The sequence below is a fragment of the Temnothorax curvispinosus genome, unplaced genomic scaffold, assembly GCF_003070985.1.
Source record: "Temnothorax curvispinosus isolate PA1 unplaced genomic scaffold, ASM307098v1 QBEX01012458.1, whole genome shotgun sequence".
Classification (NCBI taxonomy): Eukaryota; Metazoa; Arthropoda; class Insecta; order Hymenoptera; family Formicidae; genus Temnothorax; species Temnothorax curvispinosus.
Window position 1 is genome coordinate 4,178 of NW_020222238.1, and position 17,994 is coordinate 22,171.

The window sequence follows — 17,994 nt, forward strand, 5'->3', positions numbered from 1 at the left end:
TCTCAAAGAGCGGACTCTCGTGTATCCGGAATACGTGAGCTCATTTGTCTCGATTGGCAATCTCGCGCGCGATCGATATCAGTCGATATACCTAAAAATCGCTTGCAACCCACGCGTATGATAATGTCGAGGGGTTGAGCGTGATTAATTTATTCGTTTATTTGTCCGCGCGGCGATATAATCATGCGAGATGGACGGGTTTAATAGACATTTTTTAATCATGTTTCGCCTCGTCACGTATCCGAAAGATTGATAATACGTTTCAATTAACTCTCTAATCGTGTATATTAATCTCATGAGATTTATCGATAAAAGTTCATTAGAATATTCAATAATAGGGACTTAAAAGCCTAAAGTAAATATCTAAGAAATATTATGTCAAATAATTATTATTATAAAATCTTCTGATCGTATATTTCTCGGGATAATTCTCGGGATATTATTATAGTGCTCGAATACGTCGAGAATAATATTTAAAGCAATATTATAAAATTGAATGTTTTTCAGGATTCTTGAAGTATTTATCAAGTGTTTTTGAATATATCAAAAATAATATTTGAAACAATAAATTATAGCCTATTACTTCGAATATATTTCTGCGAAAAAAGTGTTCCTCCGATTTAAATATAAAAACTTTGACAACATTAGATTAGACAGGCATGTTTCACTCGCGGGATCGCTATCCCTTGTTATCTGTCCATTTTTTTTTTATCGAGCGACAGTTGTTCATGATCGATAACTGCGCGGACGACTGGCGGATCGCGATGACCTGGCAGAGGATCGCGCAGATCTCGTTGGAGTTGGCGATCTGCGCGATCCACCCAATCCCGGGCGAATACTACTTCCTGTGGACGACCAAGCTGGCGAACAGGAACGGCGACATCGGCTCCAAGTGGGTGCCGTACGACGTCACACTCTCGCTGCCAATGTTCTTCAGGCTTTACCTCATCTGCCGGGTGATGCTACTGCACTCGAAGCTCTTCACGGACGCGTCGTCGCGGAGCATAGGGGCCTTGAATCGCATCAACTTTAACACCAGGTTCGTCCTCAAGACTCTGATGACCATCTGCCCGGGCACGGTGCTGCTGGTTTTCATGGTCTCCCTGTGGATCATCGCTTCGTGGACACTGCGACAGTGCGAGAGGTAAGAGCTCGATCTTGCGACCTTTCTTTTAGGCACAGAAGAGAAGTCACACGCGAGAAACCGATCTGCTCCATGCTTTCAATTTTTAGGATTAACAAAATCTTGTATTACATTCTCAGATAGCACATTCACAAATAGCACCATGTCCCGATTTTGGACTTGCGTGCTGTTGATCCTAGTAATGAATTTATCACCTCCTTTTATTATCAGAGCAATTAATCAAAATCCTTTAATTCTCCACGTCCAACAGCTTTCTAGCTATCGATGTTATCAAGACAATCGCAATTTTTCTTAGTTTGTTCTTCGATGTCTAAGCCCTTCGTCAGAATGACATAATCTTTTCTTTCACTCACACTATATGCGACATAATACAACTGCATGAAGCTGTTAGCAGCGACAGCAGTTGTTCCCGTTTTATTTACACGATCCATTACTCGAAGGCAGGAAGAGCAATTACACACGCATTTCGGAATCATATACAGATCAATGGACGCGACTCATTTGCGTGCGATGATTGATTTACGACCTAATAGCGCGTCCATCCGTCGCGCTATCATGCGATAATAATAAATCTCAGGGCGTCCTTCCGCCGGTGCAGCGAGGTGGAATCCTCGATTGGGGTCGCCGGCTAACGATCGCGATTTAACGGAGAGACCGGCTGATAATTAAATTCTTCCCGTAAATAGCCGATTTCAGGAGTGATCAATCTCCGCCCGGGTGATGCTAACGCGCCTACCAAGAATCTCTACGACCAGGTAGCTCGAATAAGGAAAGGAATCCTTCTTCCCGCTGTCTTTCCGAAAGCTACTCAGTTCGAAGTCTCCTTCTCACGTCCTTAACTGAAATATTTATCACTCGGCGAAATGTGTGTCGACGTGTTTATCGGCTGGCTCTGCTGGCATCTGCTGCGAGAGTCCTCGATGCAGAACGCGAGCGATTTTAAACCGCGGCAATGGCGGCCGGCTGTTTCAATTGTTGCCCGTAGGGCAATCGTTGAAAACAGGGCTCTCGAATTTGATTTATCGCGCTTCACCTTCGGTCGATAGTCGATTATGATAATACGTCCGATAATAGTAGGAACATTTGGCTTTCCGACACATTTCCGACGTACGCAGGATGAATACGCGAATATCCCTGAATATCGCGATGTCTCGCGGGAAATTCCGCTTAACAAATGGAACGGTGTTTACGAAAGGAATTTCAATTTTCATTCAATGTTTATCCTGGTAATTTTGTTATATTTAATTTTATTATGTAAATATTGAGCGCACGTGGAATAGCGATATACGAATTTATCAACGATGGAATTTTTCCGATAAGCGGAAATATACATGTAATTTTTAAAATGTCTACTTTGCCAGGATTTTATTGGCGATATTTAACAAATGTGTTTAACCATTACGAGTTATGATTCTATACAAATAATAAATTGCGTACCGTCATAAGACGTCATTAGCAATTTCCATTACTGTCAAATTTATCATACATTATGTAAAATAATCTAGTATAGTAGTTATATATAAAATTTATTTAAATCAATATTGTTTTAACGACTTAATAAAGTTTAATGTCATTATTTGCATAACGTAGTTATAAATTTATGCTTGACGAATCATTGTTATCAGCTGCCGCCGCTGTTAATTTTATCCTAAGCTGCGTAAAATGTTTATTTATCGAATATAAATAAACATCTCCAAATTCACTTTACAAAATGAATAATTAGGTGTAATAACGCTGTGCGGGTATTCAACTAACGCGCGCGGTTCGAGATTATCGAGTTTTGCGGTCGTGTATTTGCATCTGCATTCAAAATTAAAAAATCAATTTGATAATTTTACTCTCGTATCAGCGTAAACACCGCCGCGCGCGATGGGCCCCGCGGCCAGTTTTACGGCTTGGATTATAGGACCACGGAAATTGTCGCGAAATACGAACGATATTTTATTCAGTGTGTGTCTACACGTGGCCGTGCGAATTTCCACGACAATAACGCGATTTTCACGGTACGCAGCCGACAATCAGTCATGCAATCAGCGTTGCTACGCGAATAATTCGTTTCATGGTGCTTCTATGGAGTGGACCGTTCGCTACGTCAAGCGCGAGTCATCAATTTTATCGGATCCAGGTAGGGCTGGGAAGAATGCGAGAAGGTCACGTTCGTTACACCGGTTAATCTCATCGAAAAAGATCCCTTTTTTTTATCGCTGATTTTCGTTATGCTAGTAAAATGTTATCGCCGTTATCATCAAAAGATTTATTAAATTAACTCAGACTCTTTCTCTCCTATTTTTGCATTCCTTTTTACATCGGGAAAGAAAAGAAATACGCGGGGAACAAAATTAAATATTAGGAGACACGCGTGATTCGTATTTTGTATCGTCTTCACAGAATTTTTCACGATTACGATTCGTTGCCGAGCGAAACGGATCGGCTCGTTATAGATATCGAAGGCCGGAACTCTCGATATCTCGATGAACCCTAAAAGATGGTTTCGCCATCCGCACGAAGGCGAAACCGTGTAACATTGGCCGTGTAACGGGGCCGTTAAAGCCGCTTTACGACGTGGATTACAGCCGCGCATGTCGCCCGCATTGTTGCCCCAATCCTCTTTACGCCCGATAATGAATCTCGCGGGGCCGGGGGGCATAATGTTATCTTCCACCCTGCATTACTCGCCCGTAGCCACCCCGGCGAGAGTTTGCTCAGCCCTCGGGGTGAGGATCAAACGCCGGTTACGGCAAAACGGATGTATCGAGCCGCCAATAAAAAGAGGGGCCAAGAAATTCGATTATCCACGCGGTAATGTCTTTCTAATATCAAGGACATTGAAATAGAGACTCTGAGATAGCTTTTCCCATAATTTAATATAAAGCGCGTTTACGTAATGAAAGAAATTATTACACGGTGTTCGCGGAATCTCATTACTCTTGATACCTACCCTCGGACTTAAAAGGAATTCGAAAAGAAGAGATTATCTGTTTCTACAGAATATAGGGTCTTTCACTCCTCTTTGAGAAATCTAAAACCTTGAAATTCCGAGTATCTTAAAGCTCGAAATCTCGCGGGCATAAAAGAGTTTAAGGATCTTCGCGCGAACGTCCCGTCATTAAAGTAATGCATTTGTCGCTTTGCTACCGCAGGTTCCACGATGAGGAACATGCAAATCTCCTCAACGCCATGTGGCTCATCGCCATTACGTTCCTGAGCGTCGGTTTCGGCGACATCGTGCCCAACACATACTGCGGTCGAGGTATAGCCGTCTCCACCGGAATGATGGTAAGGGCAGAACATAAACTGGAACGAAGCTCGCAACAATTTTCACCGTTCTCGCGAGCTCTTCTTGATCGTCTAATATGTCACCCCGCACTGCGACCTAGAGACACGTGATAACGTCTTCCGTCAAGCTTACACGACAGTTTCGCAAGAGAGACGTAACGCGTTGCAGAAAAGATCGGATTTGTCTTGAAAATTTCTGTAGTCGTATTTTTCTTTCATTAAAATTACGTTTTTAAACTATAAGGAAATATTTGGATATGTCGCAGAGATTTTATGTAATTTTTTTGCAAAATAGGAATAGGGAATTCACAAAAAACCAGGAGACTGTACATTGTTAAATTCGTAGTGTTCAATTATATTCAATTATACTTTGAGTCATTTTTAACTTCCTATAATAGGTTGCCACTGCTCCAATCAAATATGTCGTTAATTCAAATAAACCAATGAAGTTAAAATAATACTATTTTGTGTTAAAATAATAAATTTCGACACACATGGTAGTTAAAAATAACAAGATGTCATCTAACTCAAGGTATTGTTTTAAATTTTATTTCTGTAATATTTAACAGTATAAAATAAATAAAAATTATTAATATAAATATAAATACTTACATTTATATTTATAAATATAAATTGATAAAAATTTTAATTCACAATTTCTGAGACAACCTAGGATTTGCAAAATCACCAAGATTGTGTAATTTTTATTCATTCCACAAGGTTTCCACAAGGTTTCCCAAGGATTTTTCAAATCGAATTACACGAAATCCCTGCGACAGAAACAAAGGAAAATATTTGGAAATTTTATACAAATAATAAGACCTCCGAAAATTAGGAGCATCGCATTACACGCGTCATATCACCGATCGCACGCCGGTCGTTAATCCTTATACCGTAGTTACCGCAAACTACGGGGCACAATATACGCGACTGCAACCGAGTCGAGACGCGCGACTCCGCATGCATGTAACATGTAACTCGATGTAACTCGCGCATTAAGCACCCGTAGCTTCATTACCGCCAGACAGGCGTAATGAGCGGGATACGCGCGCGAACGATCGATCGATCGATCTCTCGCTCGTGTGCCGGCCCGTTGCAGATCGCCCGCCCGTGATTTGTGCGTCCGTCGTCGTGTTTCGGTGATTTTGGGTTTACGGTCGTACCCGGTAACCGCTCGGTAATTAAAGGCAGCGCGGGGACGCAATAAACGCCACACGTCCGTTCGCCCTCACTGGGGAATGCCAAAGTTGTTCCTTAAAGTCATCACACTTCCCGTACCCTCCTTCGCGTTCCCTGATAATTCCGTTAGCACTATCGTTTCGAGCTTCGAACGCGGCTGGTTCCGGCGATGTGAACTAATTCCTCGTAAAACTTCCGCTTTCCGAGTACGACAGTTGTTTCCGCAAGTCCAGTCGCGATCACAATTTACAATACGCTTCGAAGCCCGCCTTCCCTGCCTTTGTGAGACTTCCTCTCTCTCTCTCTCTCTCTCTCTCTCTCTCTCTCTCTCTCTCTCTTTCTTTCTTTCTCTCTCTCTTTCTCTCTCTTTCTCTCACGTTAATGCTCTCGATTGCTCTAAATTGCGCGAAATTATTCTCCACTTGAAGTTTCGGCTATTAATATCCAACAACGAATGAAAAGCAATCTCATCTAGCAACGTCCTTCCCTTGCAACGGATAGAACAGACAGGCTGGCGATTAATGAGACAGATTTTACTTAAAGAAAATCAACTAAATTAATAATGCAATTAATTGTGTAAACTGATAATTAATAATTGTAGTAAAAATTGCTTCATATTATTTGAAATAAATGTATTTCAAATAATATGAAGCAATTTTTTGGCATGCTTTGGTATCTGCAATACATCGAATTGGTCAACTAATATGATTGGAACGATTTGTTCCTATTTATTCCCGTTCTATAGCTTGCAAGGAGGTGTTGTTTTTTGTAGTTATCGGATGTCATCGAAAGCTCTTCCTTACAGCGACGATCGCAATTTCTATCCAGAAAATAAATATACGCATTTATTTACTCACCGTATTTTTTTTTATTTGACTGACAAGTTCAATTGTTTTTTACTTTCGAAATCGAAAGAAAGGACTTTTCAAAGATATTAGAGGACCTGTAAAGGACCGTGAGAAGCTGTCACTGTTACAGGGATGTATCATGAATAAAATAAAATAATTCTCTCTTTTCGTTACATTTGACTTGAGACTAGCTTGAGAGATCGACGAAAGTAGGGAAGAGATTTTTTTCTCGAAAGTCGTAAGGTTTCCCGGAGAGCGGAAGTCTCAGAATCTAAAAATTTCACGTGAAAGGCAGCTCACGAGAGATTTGCATTTTCCTGAAATTTCAGGGCGCCGGGTGCACCGCTCTACTGGTGGCGGTCGTCTCCAGGAAGCTCGAGCTTACGCGAGCGGAGAAGCACGTGCACAACTTTATGATGGACACACAATTAACGAAAAGGGTAAGGCCATTGCCCACGTAATTGTACTGTTTCCGCTCTAGCATTGTAACCTTTGTGTTAATAGCAGCCTTGTGTAACCGTAACCGTATAATACACAGAAAAAAGGGAGTTACGCTGCCACAGCGAAACTCTCGCAACACTTTCGCAACAATATTCTACCTATTAATATATTGTAATACAATAGGAGTCATAATAGGCTTCCTAGTACAGAAATATTTTAATCTGAAATATTAACTGGAAAATATATGTTGAAAAGAAAAACGATTGCAAAAGATTCGCGAGTAATCGGAAAACGTACGTAGAATCCAGAACTAGTCTATACCGGTCTCATATTAGTATATACTAATCTATAATAGTCCATAATAGTCCGTACCACTTTTATATCGACCGATATAGCGAAGAGATATATGCCTGCTGCATGAACTGCATTTCTTCGCATTCGAAACTTTTTCTTTAAACATTCATTTGGCCCTTAAAATATAGCTTAAAGAGCCTTCAGAAAAAAATTGCTTTTAATTGTTTATTTGTTGACGTTATCGCAACGTTTTTGCAAAATTTTTCGTAAAGTTTTGTTAAAATATATTATAATAATAAATAAAGTAATATTAAAATAATATTATAATATAGAGTATTTTCTGATTATTGCTAAATAAATAAGTTTAATTTTAAAACAGTAATTTTAAATATAGGAAATTAAATAGAATTTATGTAAATGGTGGTGAGATAATGTGAGATAATTTTTCCTTTTATTTAAACAAATATACTTGTTTGAACGACGCACAAGATTAAGCTAGAAATTTTACAAATATCCAAGCTATCCAAGTATACTTTTCTGCATTGTAGCAATTAACTATGCAATGTTCTCGCTGTATTATTTATTCCGCGCAAGTTTCTGAATTAAGCAGGGCAACTTTTAATTATATGTATAGCAAATAATAAGTTTCTAAAGTAAGACGACAAGTAGATATGAAAGAAGAAGTTATTCAAATTATCTTGCACGTTGCTCTTAGATGAAACGATATAAGTATCAACGTGTTTTAAATAAAATAGTAGAAGAAATGAAAATTGATGAGTTTCTAATTAACGCATTTATTAACAGAATTCGAGAGATTTTCAATTTACATTTGTTTAAATTTAAATTGCAAAGTTTCTAATGCTTTTGTGTTATTGTTTCGATATTTACAGTGAAAATTCCCTCTAACGATGATAGAGATAATATTTAGCTTTCATTTAGAGACGATATAGAATTTCTTAAACAAAGAATGATAGGCAAGGCATAATTGCAAGGGTGGTTTCGAAATTACACTCGCCAACAGTATCCCGCAAGAATCAGGAAAGCGAATTAAGCACGTAATGAGAGGATGGTGGATATCACTCTTTATATATATATATATATATATAGCGCGACGTAATTTTCCGGCTGAGCCACGTAATAAGAAAGTATCCCACTGCGAGTAAGGTTGCCTCGGAAATAAGCGGACTGCATGAAGTCGCTTTGACCTTTAGGCAGAACGGACTTCCCTTCGTCGCCAATCTGAATTCTTAATTTTGATGTCACAGACTCGCGAATGTGTCGCGATATTAAGAGTCACGGCGGCGGGATGTCAGAATTCAAGAAAGGGAAACGGCGAAAACTTGAATTATGATGAGAATCTGAGAGAACGTGACACGAGAATCCGAGAATCTAAAAGTCCGTAATAATCTCGAAAATCTGAGTATTTAACTAAAAAAAAAAAACTCGAAATATTACGAGAACGACATAAAAATGTGTCATCTTAAGAATCATAAAAATTCTGCGATATACAATTTAAAAACTTATATAGGAAATGTAAATATTCTGAACGTGAAGATTCCAAAATTCTGATTCGAAAACTTAAATTCTCGAACACTTTTTCTCCGTATTAGGCGAATAAGACAAAGCGTCGAAGTTGACAGTGTATTTTCTATCCAGGTAATAGATCGACGTGTGGGATGTAGTCGGCTAATGTGTCATTGTCATTTTAGCCTTTACCTTTATCATCGCGAAAGGAACGTGACGTCGATCGATTTAATCTCAACAGACTTCTAAATAAATAAAAAGGCGACGCGAAGTAGTCGAGAAGCGATAATAAAACGTCTGCAGTGGAAGCAACTCGGGAGTGCTTTCCGAAATCGCGCGGAAAAATTCATTTCCAGAATATCTTATAACACTAATAGGCGCCATAATTCACCGCCGCGTTTCATTGAACCTAAATTGCAAGTTGAAAAGTCGGCCGCTTGCAGTGGGGACCTGAACGGAGAGAATATTAGAAACTCGGAAATATATAAAAACTTGGTGGAGGAGTTTCGAGCGCTTTGGAATATGAGATTTGGAAGTTACGGCCGTAACGACAATCCAATTTTAAAGAGAAATCGATGAGTTCGCAGATCGTTGCTTGCAGGCTCGGGGAAACTCAGAAACTAACTATTTAGAATCCGAAGAAAAATGCAGAAGGCAAAAAGGAGGACGATTCCATCGCTGCTCTTTCCACGTGGAGACCCTTGACAACTCGTTGTGCAAGTTTCCGCAGATCGTGACATAATCGATCGGTCGATGTCAGAAGTGAAGAGTTAATGCCGCAATTTGTAATTCTTTCGCACGCGAAGATAGACTTTATTTAAAAATATTCCGGATTGCGTGCGTTTAATCGTTAAAATAACATATCAAAATAGCGTACACGTTTGAAAATATTTTTTCGTAATATTCCGAGCAACCGCGTGAATTAAACCAAGCTCGAAATATTCTATTCGTTTAGGATTTAGATTGGATCGAGCGTTCCGCCCGCCGGCGCCGTGAGCGCGGTTGCATAAGTACGCGGTCGCTTCTCTCTCTCTCCACCTCCGGATCGAAGCCTTCAACCATACGGCTACTGAAATAATTATTAGCCAGCGTTTATTTATATACCTTGCAAATATCAAGGAGTGGTAACGTAGAGCTATACACGTGACCGTATCGACGAGTCTTTTTATGCCGTTTTAAAAACCCTCGGACGCATATCGCTTTTTTTCACGTCATTGCATAAGCGGAATCGATCTGATTCCATCAGCGCGGCAACAAAACAAACGTCAGTCTTCTCGAAACACTTCTTTTTTTTCTTCTCGGCCGTGCAAGATTTGCGTAACGGGCGTGGATGCACTTTTTTCTCGATGGCATCGTCGCGCGATGTAACGTTCTCGAAAAACGTGTCTTGCAATTTTTCTTTTAATTGACACCCGTATGAGATGGAAATGACAATGTAATTTCAAATGCACATTTCCATCGGGGCATGAATTATTCCCTCATGATCTTGACAGGGATAACAGACCGTGACATTGAATATCATAGTTAACGAGGCGCGCAATTAATGCTATAGCATAATGTTTACCTAGCGAATGTAAGTTTGAATAATTCTGTCTCGAATTGTCAAGGCACACCGTGTACATCCCACGACCGGTATTCTTTTTATCCTATAAATAAAATTATCTAACCCCGAGGACGTAATAAATGATCTCTTCATCGTCTAGGGTAGAAAACCTTGAAAACTTTTCAAAGTGCCTTAAGAGCGACAGGGATATATTTCCGATAAAATATTGATATGATCCCAGGGACCATTAGAACCACCGACACGATGAGCTTAGCGTTAAAAGGGGCTTGATGAGTGACAAACGCCATTTGCTCTGTTGCAGTTGAAGAACGCCGCGGCGAACGTGTTGCGGGAAACGTGGCTGATTTACAAGCACACCCGATTGGTGAAACGCGTCAATCCCGGACGCGTGCGGACCCATCAGCGGAAATTCCTGTTGGCCATATACGCGTAAGTCGATACCAACTCTCCTACGGGCGCTGCGCCGTATTAGATCACCGATAGTTAGGCCAGCCACGTAATCACGCCCTATCTCGCAACTACCTCGAAATTTCAGACTCAGAAAGGTGAAAATGGATCAGCGTAAATTGATGGACAACGCCAACACTATAACGGACATGGCCAAGGTGAGGGCTCGGTGCTAACGAGGGAAACCGCCCGCTCGTAAAGTTTGATGGAATATTGCAGCGGCATACGGAAGGGATTGAAGGGGATTACGTTTCAAAGCTCTGGTGGCTGCTTAGATAGAACGGCTTTCCTCCAAATGAAGCTTTTATCAGTTATTTCCTTTTCTGTTGCAAAAAGAAATTTAATTCTATAAAATCAATAACGTTTTATCATTTATTCGCCGTTATTCACTTATCGTTAGAGGAAAGGTACAGTTTTTCACGATAGTAAAATAATCGGTTTACCGCAAAAGGGGATATTGTCCATCGCGAGTAGATAAGCTTCTTGACCTCTCTAACATATTGACTGGTCCATGTCGACAGACGCAAAACACCGTCTACGAGATCGTCTCGGACATGAGCACGCGGCACGACACGATGGAGGAGCGTCTGGAGGGTCTGCAGAACCATCTGGTCGGCCTAGAGGAGAAGCTGACCTCACTGCAGGGTCAGATGGAGCTGTTGCCCGAGGAGCTGACCCGTTGCCTGGCGCAGCACGCCGAGCGGATGGAGCAGCGGCGTAACTTCCTTCATCCGGATACCGCGGTAGCCATGGCAGCTTCCGGCAGCAGCGGCGGCGGCGGCGGTTGCGGTGGCGGCTGCAGCGGTGGCGGAGGAGCGATCTCGTCGGGCACGAGCCTGGGCGTTTCCGGCGGCGGCAGCATCACATCCGCCGCGCACCACCCTCTCGCCAGCCTCTGCAACTCACCCCTGCTGCCGCACTCGCGCAGCGTCCCCAGCGCGCCTAGCACCACGTCCCTGCATCCGTGGCCGGTCAGCCCGGTCCTACCGCCCGTCTCCAGCCGTACGCCCCACTTGGTGCCGGAAACCGGCAGGCATTACGGCCTCAGTCACTCCGCCACGGTGACCAGCACGACTTCGCAGTCGGCCACCAGGCTCACTTCGCAGGCCGGCATGGGTGGGCTAGGCAACAGCCAAGGCTCGGACACGTCGGCGCACAGCTGAGTCTCGTCTCTGCAGCCGCAGCACTCGTACTAAGGCCCCTCACCGGTTTCGCGCGCGCGATTACACACCGCGTGGCCGTGCCCGGGGAGGGTTGCCGATCGTTTCTGGCACGTCGCCGACAAGACGTATCGCACGATACAATACTGCCAGAGATATATGATCGCGCTACGATCGGCTCTTCGCACAAACGAATGTGAAAACTCTCGTCTGGAGCAGTGTATCCTCGTCCGTGTTAGTCACTTGATAGTCCATCGTAATTGGTCAGTTCGTATCTAATCGCCAGAGATCTAATCAGTTTCGTATTCTAGACGAAGCAATTTCAACTGCGAGCTCGTTTTCGGTTTGAAGATTTGTTTCGAAGGGGGCTACCAATCACGCTATCTAACAGCGGATTTCGCACAGATTTATAAATTAATTCGTATATGTACGAATTTTCTTGGAGTCCCCGCAGCGTAGCTTTCTCGCGATTGGTGATTCTTTTGTAAGTTCCAAAATAAGGCAGTTGAAGCTTCTTGCGTGGAGCGAAAGTTTTGTACGAAAGCCTGTACAGGCTGAAGCAGCACTGTTAAAGTCCGTGATTTGTTTTCTCACGGATCACAACCTGGAAATATAATTGTCGAAGACACACTGCGGCCAAGCGGCAGTTCCGCGATAGCCAGGTCGGTCGGACACGGCCGTCCGTTTCCCGTGCGAAACTCGTTTAACGATGGGCCTTCTTGCGTTCCGCGCGTACCTTCGAGCCCCTCCTCGTCGAAAACTCGGCTAGAGATCCAATTAGGATAGCGCGTCGAGCGATCGTAAGAGGTTTCGGATTCAGAAATTGGAACGTTAATTATTCGTGCTTTTCAATGTAGCTGTAAACTATAAATCACTCGGCATTTATCTTTTTCGCACCAGACTCCTCAATTATCTGGTTTTTCCGGTTTTCCGCGAAGGATCGCGATCCGATCTCTCGACTCTTCCGACCGCCTACTTCTGTCGATCCCTTCCAATTTCCGACCCTTTACTCGCCAATCTTGGCAGGAGCACGCGATCGAGGGTGAGAGGTCGTGAGAGAGAATTGAGGATGATCGGAAAGAGAGAAAGTCCGCGCGATCGATTCGATCGGTCGATCGAACGGAGAGGAAGGAGGGGAAAAACTCTCGGGGTACGCGCGGCTTCTTCCACTGGCTGCGCGCTGCTCCCCTGCCCAACTTGCGTGCCTGAATAACTGTTTTCTTAATAATTAAATGTTAATTCGACACACAGGAACTCCTTGTATCTCTGTATACCTCGTGAAGAGCGCGGACGGGCATAACGTGCATGTACAGGAAGCGCGTATGCGGACAAGGATTGGCCCGAAGGTGACCCAAGCTGGCTCTTAAAGTCCTCGCGTTTAATTAAGGTAAAGCCGTCCCTTTCCCTCTCACCCTTCTGACGACGAAGGTGTTCAAAGGGCTGCCGTTATATTCGTACCTCACGTCATAGAGCTAAACTAAAGCTGAACGATTCTCAGCCCGAGGTAACGTAACGATAATCTTCGCGTAAGGTGATTATCCGTACGCAATGATTTTCATACATTCGGTTTTAAACAATATACGATTTTCATACATTCGGCGCCGTCGGTCTGCGCGACTTATGCGAGGGTTGTTCAATAAGTTCGTATTTTGATTTATATCCGACAGACTTTCGAGCATCTTCTTGTCATCACTTTTCAGTAGTCCCCTTCTACTTCAATGTACTTAGCCCATCGATGCTTCAGTGCCTTGATGCCTTTGGCATAGAAGGCATCACATCCGAAGCAGATTCAAAGCTCAAATCAATCTCTCAATTTCAAGTCTCTCTCTCTCTCTCAATCTTCGTGAATTTGTTGAGAGGACATACTTTTTAGCAACATATATTTTATGACTGTTATTTTATGACTCTAACTTCGGTTTTATTCATTTTTTTATCACGTAGCGCTTATCACACTTACAAAAAAAAAAGAAAAACTTAATCAATTAGGCTGAAATTTTACAAAGTAGATAGAAAGGATATATATTAAATATCACCAGAGTTTCAAGTCCCTATCTCCTGCATATGGGTCAGAGTATGAACAACTCTTGTTTTGAACAACCCTCGTAATTTCTACATTTGAGTGGCTTGAACTCGCGAGCTTCGCGTTAAGCAAGAGCACTCAAATGAGAGAAAACAGAATCGAGTCTAAATTGCCGGACATGTATAATATCGATCGCACCCAATTTGCGAATTGTCTTCGGCTAGGTATTGTCGCGCGCGCGTACACGCGTATACCGGTATACATTCCTTTTCTCTATTACTTTTCCGTTAGAAAACCCATCCCTCCCGGCCTGCCTGCATCGCTAAATTCGACGACGAGTCGACTCGTCATTTGTACAACGGCGCGCCTTCGCGTCCAAGCGTCTTGCGTCTATCCTGTTTCTTAGAACGACGTGCTTTTAAGGGCCGGCGCGAAAACCCGACGGGTGTCCATGCAGGAACCGTATATAGAGAGAGAATGCAAAGTGATCTTATAACCGCTTTAACGTCCGTAGGTTACATAGGATATTATACTGTTAGGTGTATACTTGTACATGGCGCACGGGTACAAAAAAGCGGCTACGTTTCCACTGAGGGGAAGAGGGTGGGTGGGTGGGTGGGAGGGAGGGAGGGAGGGAGTTCAAGATTTTTTATAATGGGACCGCGACCGCGCGGTGGCGACACGGCGCGGCGCGTGGGGGGGGGGTGGGCTTAATTAAATGGATTGACCAGACAATGGGGAAACTAATTATTTGCCAACGACTTCCTGTTCGGAGGTGTTCACCAGGCTTCCTTCGTTCGCCGTTACTAATTGTCGCCGCGTTAAGTACGCCTGCATTAATTTACGATCGCTCATATATGTGGAAAGTAATGTAGATTATGCAGAAACATCACAGCCATTGCTTTTCCTCAGAATTCTCGCTCTTAATAATTCTGCGACACTCTCTCTTCTTCTTTTTTACTATCATCTATTTATTTTTCTTTTTATTTCTCTATCTTTTATTGAAAGCGACCAGCGAAATTCGCTCGAACTCAGACAATACGGATGTCCCAAATCGGGACATATGACGTCCTTGAGACGTCTTAACGATGTCTTTACGCCCGATCTGGGACATTGTGTTAACTGAGAAGTCTCCAACTATTCGGCGAAAACGAAACGTTGAACGAGAAAGCCTGGGAAGGCACCGAAGGTGTCCCGGAGGGCGCCCCGGGAGGGACACGAGCGAAAACCCTGCACGTCACGCAATTCCGGGATCTGAAGAGCTCCGGGATCCTTGAGATCTGGGATTTATCGAGCGACGCGGTTCGGGGTCCCTTCCGGTGCACGACGTACCGTTGCGTTGCTGTAATTCGCAGCGTTTATTCTTTCCGACGCGATATTTTGTCCCGAAGATGTTCAGATCTCGACGTATCGGCACGACAGTGTCATTGTTAGCGCAACCACAGCTGCACGCGACAAACCCGAGATTATATCGGGGCTCTGCGAGGCAGGCTCGAGCGACTCTCTCGTCTCTTCCAAGCATTCAAAATCGTAGAGCGTAGAACGCTGAAAATTTATTTACAATTCTATGCGAGAGAAAAACAATAAATCACTGAGAGTTGGAGCGAGAATTTATTTGTAAAATTGAATTTGTTTCAAAATTGAGTCTTCAAAGATAGAGATAAGTTTTAAAGAGTCATCGAAGAACGTTTATGAGAAGTGATTCAGTGTAATCGAATATTCTGATTTCCACTTCGCCCAGTTTAATTCAAATTTACATTTGCCCTTTAGCTGCTAATTGATGCGACATCAAATTCTCAAATTTAGTTAACGTTAATATTATTATTGTTTATTAATGAATCTTGCGGAAAGGAAAGGAGAAATCTCGGTCGAGCCGCCTTCATCCTCGGCCGTTCACAAGGAAAAGCTCATGCGGAAAAAGCTCACTAACGCGGATAAAGTTGGGACCTGGTTTGTCTTGTCCGTCATCGTTTCATTTCGAAAGCATAGTTTCGCGGCTAATCGCAATGCGAAACGGGACCAAAACAGACATAATTTTCACAACGTTCTCATATTGTCCCCCTCTCTCTTTCTCCTACCTTTTCTTTTTCCCTTCTTTTCCTCTTGCTCTCCTTCGTTTCTCAATCCAACAGATTTTTCATTCAGATAAAAATGGTGAATGAGAACTGAAACATTATAAAAAGTAGCTCGATAATTATAAATACAATTAATTATCTTTTTGTAGATTGAGAATTTCACAGATATAGAAATGATTTCATTATTTGACAATGACAGATATTTTAACTGATAAAAAAAGAATTTATTCAATCGTATTACTTTCTTATTTTTGTATTCTCACGTAAATTATTTCCGAGTAATCTTTTAAGGCCGTTACAAGGCCGTTATTAACGTAACGTAAAAATTCGCAGAAATTCTTCTTTTTCCTGAAAAAGATTCCGTCAAATTTTTCTATTTAATCTCATATCTTTCATCTTGACTTGATTTCGCTAAAGATGAATAATTTCTTTGAAGATACGAATGAAAGACAAAAGATTCATTCGAAAGCTTTCCCGTGTAATTGATAGCTTTTCGTTAAATTTGAAAAATATTTAATATTTAACTTTTTCAATTTTTCGATTTGAACAAGAAGACCATCTGTTTTCACAGAATGTATTTTTAGTTCTCGAAGGGAATATCTTGTCCGCGTGAATACGACAGTCGTTTATTCGACTTCTCTCTATCTGAATGAACTTTTCAATCCGAGTAGTGTCCAACTTTGCTTTCTTCCTTCCATTTACCTCTAATTCTCTTCGGACTATTTCCGCCTCTTCCTCCTTTCTTCATCTCCCTATTGCTTTCCTATCCTCCTGCATCCTTGTTCAAGGAGCATTCCTATTTCGCGCGCGACTCAACGCACTGGACACGACAACACTCCACGATATTTTTATATAGATTTCTTAAAAGTGCATTAAGGTGCCAGGAAGACCACGCCAAGTATAAAAACATAAACATAAAGCAGTCTCAATATTGGATTCTTAGGTGATAGACACCGACTCTACGATATTGTTAGTATACGTAATAACGTGGATATGTAGATGAGAGATTACCGAGCTCTTCGACGTAGTGAAGCTACATAACATCACGACGAAGGTAATGGAAAGGAGAAAAGAATTGCAATTGGAAAAAAAAATGCGCTTATTACAAGCTGCATTTGCAGAGTACATAATGAAAGTTTGATAATAGGTTGATTTCTTAGATATATATGTATCGAGTATTTCGCGAAGTCTGTATCAAATTTTCGTGGATATTAAGAAATCAACTTTTCCTTTAAAATTATCGATATAATTATGACATAATTAAACCTGAAGCCAACTAAAACTAATTATATTCTGAATTTAATTAATTAAAGTATTTTTTGTTTTAATCTAGATTCAATAAAGTATTATCGAGATTATTGTTTTTAATTAAAATTTTAGTGAAATAATGTTCACACATGAGATATATTGATATTTAGTTATATATTTAAATTTCTAAAATTTATCTTATTATATAATTTATACAGAATAATTTATACAGAATCGCAATTATACCTTAGTTTCCAATTTTAGGGAAAAGAAATCAAAATTTGTTAAAGCTCTCCAGAATTTTGATGCGGGCTCAGCAAAATACTCCATATAATATTGTCATTGATCTTATTTACTCCTTGAAAAATTCTGACACGTTGAAATGTTAAATATCTATTCATACTAGGCTTACGGAACTTCAAATCGTCAGAATCACGAAAGTTAGAATCTCTTTACGAGACTTTGAAAATTTATATATTGGTAATAATGGACCTTTTCAGCTTTTAATACATGGAATCTATTGATTCTTTGAACTTTGATCTATAAAATTTGCATATGTAAATTTTTGGAATAGTTGCTTCAAACAATGTTGAGATTCTAAGGATTTCCATTTATTTCTCGAAATAGCGGAGATCCTGCGAGCTTCAGATCCTTAGAACTGCGGTTCCTTGATATAACGAAACTTGTTGAAAAAATTAAGAAAACTTTCGATATATGAAAAAACTTCGCGAAAATTACGGGCCCGCGAGACGTTACGTTTTAGGAGAACTTATA

General features: G+C 41.5%; 1 protein-coding gene across 1 annotated transcript; it reads left to right on the top strand.

Annotated features, from left to right (window-relative positions):
• The first annotated feature begins 724 nt into the window (after nucleotides 1-724).
• LOC112462491 (small conductance calcium-activated potassium channel protein-like) lies at nucleotides 725-12,413 on the top strand. Its single transcript, XM_025028292.1, has 6 exons — nucleotides 725-1,144; nucleotides 4,285-4,420; nucleotides 6,777-6,887; nucleotides 10,572-10,699; nucleotides 10,806-10,875; nucleotides 11,239-12,413. Exons 1-6 carry the CDS (start codon nucleotides 729-731, stop codon nucleotides 11,878-11,880), a joined length of 1,503 nt encoding a protein of 500 aa, XP_024884060.1. The 5' UTR covers nucleotides 725-728; the 3' UTR covers nucleotides 11,881-12,413.
• The last annotated feature ends 5,581 nt before the right edge of the window (nucleotides 12,414-17,994 follow it).

Coding starts and splice junctions, on each gene's coding strand:
- LOC112462491 (XM_025028292.1), top strand. CDS start 729: ATGATCGATAACTGCGCGGACGACTGGCGGATCGCGATGACCTGGCAG. Junction 1,145..4,284: donor ACACTGCGACAGTGCGAGAG/GTAAGAGCTCGA, acceptor TTGCTACCGCAG/GTTCCACGATGAGGAACATG. Junction 10,876..11,238: donor CTATAACGGACATGGCCAAG/GTGAGGGCTCGG, acceptor CCATGTCGACAG/ACGCAAAACACCGTCTACGA.